This window comes from Galendromus occidentalis, unplaced genomic scaffold (assembly GCF_000255335.2).
Source record: "Galendromus occidentalis unplaced genomic scaffold, Mocc_1.1 scf7180000075974, whole genome shotgun sequence".
NCBI lineage: Eukaryota > Metazoa > Arthropoda > Arachnida > Mesostigmata > Phytoseiidae > Galendromus > Galendromus occidentalis.
Genome location: NW_003803964.1, coordinates 1 through 5592, shown reverse-complemented (window position 1 = coordinate 5592; position 5592 = coordinate 1). Strand labels below are relative to the sequence as shown.

Sequence of the window (5592 nt, the reverse complement as noted above, 5' to 3'; positions counted from 1 at the left end):
TCAACCGAACAACCAGTAATCACATTCCTCGACGCACCTGGGGGAACTGGAAAGACATTCCTCACCAATTTGCTGTTGGCAGAAGTCCGAAGCAAGGGGGATTTAGCCTTGGCAATGGCTTCCTCGGGAATCGCCGCAACTTTGTTGCATGGAGGTAGAACAGCTCACGCCACGTTGAAATTGCCCTCAGACATCGCTAAACAGGAATCACCTGTGTGCAACATCAGTAGACGAAGTAGTATGGCAAAGGTTTTACGATCATGTAAATTGATCGTCTGGGATGAATGCACCATGGCGCATAAGAAGTCACTGGAAGCGTTGCACAAGACCTTGCAAGATATCGGAGGTAACCGAATTCTGATGGGGGGAATTATTTTGTTACTTTGCGGCGATTTCCGACAAACTCTGCCTGTTATCCCGAGAGCGACCCCCGCTGACGAAGTCAATGCATGTTTGAAAAGTTCTACCCTTTGGTTCAGCGTCGAAGTAGTATCCCTGAAGCAGAATATGAGGGTCTCCTTGGGAAAATCAGGTTACCTTGGCTTCTGTTTGTAATTTGGTCGCCCCTTCATAGAACTCATTGCGCGAGTATACCCAGACCTTGCAGCGAATTATCACAATCATGATTGGTTGCGAGAGAGGGCTATATTAGCCCCGAAAAACGAAGACGTTGACAACATTAATTCTCAATTACTGCTGCAGATTCCTGGGGAGTACTTCGATTACAAGTCTATCGACTGCCCTCTCGAAATCGATGATGCTGTCCAATATCCGATCGAATTTCTGAATTCCCAGACTCCACCTGGTTTCCCACCGCATCTGTTGCGGTTGGAGATAGGATGTCCCGTAATGTTGCTGCGAAACCTGGAGCCACCCAATTTGTGCAATGGAACGAGACTCTGCGTTACTGCTCTTCACGCACATTCATTGAAAGCAGTCATTCTCACGGGTGTTGGAAAAGGTCGAACAGTGCTCATACCACGCATCCCTATGATACCATCCGATTTGCCCTATCAATTTAAACGACTTCGATTGCCGGTGCGCGTCGCCTTCTCCATAACAGTCGACAAATCTCAAGGTCAATCAATCCCACAATGTGGTGTGAATCTACAATCCCAGTGCTTTTCACACGGACAACTTTACGTAGCATTCTCGAGGGTCGGGTCTCCGAACAGCCTATTCGTTCTTGCTCCGGGAAGCGTCACCCGTAATGTTGTTTATCAAGAGATTCTGTCCCAAGAAGGAAAACCGTCAAGGCAATTAAACGGGCGATATTTCTGATTAAGTCTCATGCTGTTCTTAGAGACTAAGATTGGCTCTCGGTGCATCCCTCTATCGCAGGAAAATGAAAGCCTCTCATCATATTCGATTGCAAATATCCTCAGATCTCCAGTCGGTTTATTTGTGCGAGGGATCACTCGGCGAGGCTCCGTTCATATCCATCATCCTTCTGACTTCGTCCCATGTTGAACGAAGTAATAAGCGGGCGGAGAGCAAAGACAATCGTTCGCACATGACGCAACTGGAACACCGGCCCAAGTTTCGTCTCGCGATCTTTCGCATGGCGTCTTCATCAATGCCGCTCTGGGAGCCGTGATTCTCAACCGCGAAAATGTAGAGTTGTCGGTCATTCGCTCTTGCATCACTCGCAACATCGAATTTCAACGTCGGTTCGGATCCACATCGAACCCACCGGCCCTTGATGGTGTAGCTTGCTCTGATTTGATTATGATTGTTCCGAACCTCCAGGAACCTCTCTGAACCCATTTCCACGCCGATCTCACCCCAAAAGGGTAGCAACACCAGACGGGTTGACGCTCGCTCGATTGAATTATCTCCGACGTCCATACTCGACAGCTCGACGGCTCGAATTTCGTCGTTGACGATAAATAGAGTTAGTCACTGGATCCTCACAAACGGGCGATGAGAATAGAATGATCGACTGATCGACCCCTGTTACAGCCAGCTAATGAAGCCGACAAATATCGAGAAGATAAGTGTTAGTTCGAATTTTTCCAAAGGTTTATCGAAGGCTGAGCCATCTACAACACTTGGAGGGGAAGATGATAATTGGTTCCACCCATGCCGTACACAATTTCTCCATCAGATAGAGTTCATTACACGCGGCGTTTCTGTCGTGACCGTCCTAGGAGATGAATGATTACTGCTTCGTCGTTGTAACCGAATGAATTAACATGGAAAAGTGATGCCTTTTATAGACGACGTGATTTGGTTCAGAATATAATACAGAGTCGAAATACAGGAGGACTCGACAGTCCTCACACCTCCCCGTTTAGGTCGAGACCTCATAGGTATGATTTCCTGGTTGGGTCGATGTTGAGGCGGCGCGGTGTTGGAATGTGCTGACGAGGCCTCAACAGACGACTGTTCGGAACTTGGGTAGAAGACGAATCCTCCGACGCGGACCCCTCTGGACTAGACTCTTCTGGAGTTGAATCACAGGGAGTCGTGTACGACTCGTCATCCGAAGAGTCGTCTGCAACTTCCACCTGTCGAACAGATTGCGTCATGGCTCGCAGCAAAATACGGCTGGTGCCTGCTGACCGCTTGGAAACTTCACCGGTGGACTGGACGCGTGTTTTCAATTGATTCACGTGCCGAACCCAAACGAAGTCGTCTCCGGCGATTTCGTATAGAACTTTGCCTTTCTTTTCGAGAACGATTCCCGGAGTCCAAGTAGTCTTACTTGCGACTCGATAATCCTTGGCGTATACGAGATCTTGAACTTGGAAAACTCTCTCTTCCGGTCGATGACGTTTGTCGTGTTCTTTCTTCCCTGACCTCATTCCGGGTTCTGGAGCAGATGTATAACCGAGAGTTCCTGAGGCTGGTCCGAGCAGACTCAGCTCCGTTCGAATCTGGCGACCTAAAAACAGTTCAGCCGGAGTCTTGCCATCGGCTCTTGGGGTGCTCCTGTAGGTTTGGAGCATAGTCGCCACGGCGGACTGATTTCCCTCCTCCCCTTTAAGTTTTTTCCAACTCCTCTAGAAAATGTCAACGAACCTTTCTGCTTGACCATTCGATTGAGGATGAAATGGAGGAGAGAAAAGATGCGATATGCCTCGGGACTCGCAGAATTTGCGGAAGACGTCAGAAGTGAATTGTGAGCCGTTGTCCGTGACAAGGACAGAAGGATTACCGAATCTTGCGAAAATACCGACAAGCTTCTCAATTGTCGTCTTCGAGGTCGCGCATCGAAGCTCGAAAATTTCAGGCCATTTGGAAAACGCGTCGACAACAATGAGGAACATGGATCCATCCAGTGGCCCGGCGAAATCTGCATGAACGCGCTCCCAAGGTCCTGTGGGAGTCTCCCAAGGGCTAGGACGAACCTTGCACGGATCGCGATTGAATTCGGAGCATGCCGAACATTTGCGGACAACGTCTTCGATTTCTTTATCAACACCAGGCCAGTACACCAGGCTCCTTGCGAGGCGTTTCATCCGGGTAACCCCTGGATGTCCAAGGTGAAGCTGGTGCAGAATTTTGGCCTGTAGTGGTTTCGGTATCACGACCCGGTCATCGGTCATGACACATTCTTGGACGACTGACAAGGAGGCTCTCCGGTTGAAAAAATTCCAGAGTGGATCGTTCCGGTCCACCTTAGATGGCCACTTATCTTTGATGCATATCTCCACTTTCCGGAGTAAGTCGTCCTTCTCGGTTAGTTCCCGGATGCGTCTGTTCGTTATCGGAATTGTTTGAGTACAATCCTCAAGAATCGCATTTATATCTGCCTCAATAGATCCGATGACAACATCTTCGCTTTCTTTGTCGTTCAGCTGCTCGGCGATCAGTCTCGAAAGAGCATCCGCTTGCCCAAACTTCGATGTTTGGCGATACTCAATCGTGAAGTCATATCCAATCAGCATTGTCGCCCAGCGTTGAAGTCGATTCGCAGTATAAACGGGAATCCCAGATTTGCTCCCGAAAATCGCCAACAAAGGCTGATGGTCCGTCAAGAGTGTGAACTTGCGACCATAAATGAATTTATGGAACTTTTTACACGCGAACGTCAACGCCAAGGCTTCTTTCTCGATTTGGGAGTAATTTTTCTCCGCTGGCGAGAGGGATCGGCTCGCGTGATATATAGCCTTCTCCTTTGCATCTGGGAATTTGTGCGACAATACAGCTCCAATTCCGTAGCTACTGGCATCTGCTGCCACAATGAGTGGGAGCTGCGGATCGTAATGAGTCAAGAATAGATCGGATTGTAAGATTGACTTCACCTTGTCGAAAGCTGATTGACACTGGGCACACCAGACGAATTTGGTATCCTTTTTCAACAGGTTGTCCAAAGGAGCTCGCAGCTCTCGCATACCGGGCATGAATGCTGAATAGTAGGTGATCATACCTAGGAGAGCTCTCAACTCCGGCACCGTCTGAGGCGCAGGCATTTTCACGATTGCTTCTATCTTCGCTTTGTCCGGTTTCCTGCCATCCTTCGTGATCATCTGACCGAGAAACTTGATTTCAGTCTTAAGGAAAGAACACTTATCGAGACGAACCCTCATGCCAAACTCTTGAATTCGTTCGAAGAGCTTGTAGAGATTTTCATTGTGCTCTTCCAAGGTCTTTCCGGTGACGACGATGTCATCGAGATATGCAGCCGTATTCGAGAGGCCAGCTATCATCATATCCATAACTTGTTGGAAAGTTGCCGGAGCTGTTTTCACTCCGAAGGGTAATCTGTTATACCGAAATAATCCTTTCGGTGTGTTTATACAGAGCATATCCTTGCATTCGTCGACAACCTCGATCTGCAAATATGCTTCTGCTAGATCTACATTACTGAAGTAGACTCCGCCATTGAGTCTCGTATATACTATGTCTTCTGCGGTCGGAAGGGGATGAGGATGATCTTGCAGAACTTCGTTCAAACCAGTACTGTAGTCGGCGCACAACCTTATTTCTCCAGTCTTCTTTTTCACAATCACGACCGGTGCCGCGAATTCTGAGTGTGACACAGGTGATATCACCCCGTTTTCCACGAGACGATTCAACTCGCCTTCGAGTTTTTGAAGAGTCGCGTACGGAACCGGTCGGCTTTTACGGAAAACTGGTGTAGTCTTCTCTTTTAGCTTGAAATGTGCCTTGACTTTCGTGCACTTGCCGAGCCCTGAGGCGAAAACTTCTGAATATCTTTCCCTGAGGTTCTTGGTTACCTCCGCCGTCAATGCTTTCAAGTCGGATTCCTTGACTTGGCACACGGATATTGCATTCTCTTCACCCCTCAGCGATCTCCAAAGATCATCGTGTTGTCTCAGCCATTCGCAGCCCAGAAGCCTATATGGGTGAGCGACGACATAACAGCGCCCTGAGAGAATTTTCCCGTCCAGTTTGAATTCGCACTGGAAATATCCTCGACAATCCAACCGGCCCTCATTCGCAGCCGTCATTGGACTCTCGCAGCCCTGGAGACGTGGACTCCCGAGATTCTTCCAATCCCTCAGACTGATGACCGTCACGTCTGCACCCGTGTCCATTCTCATGGTCATTGTCTTCCCATTGATAACGACATCGCGATGAATTTTGCTGCCGCATGAGCCTGGTGCCTGGAAGCCCTGAATT

At 48.7% G+C, this 5592-nt stretch overlaps 1 protein-coding gene and 1 pseudogene across 1 annotated transcript in view; one reads left to right on the top strand and one right to left on the bottom strand.

The window, feature by feature from the left end:
• LOC108865049 (ATP-dependent DNA helicase pif1-like) overlaps positions 1-555 on the top strand; it is a 947-nt gene extending 392 nt beyond the window's left edge. The window contains exon 2 of the mRNA XM_018641688.1: positions 17-555. Within this exon, the coding sequence (XP_018497204.1) occupies positions 17-555 (539 nt within the window). The remainder of the gene's footprint in view (positions 1-16) is intronic.
• A 1751-nt stretch (positions 556-2306) lies between these two features.
• LOC100904254 (uncharacterized protein K02A2.6-like) lies at positions 2307-5513 on the bottom strand (annotated as a pseudogene).
• Positions 5514-5592: the final 79 nt, after the last annotated feature.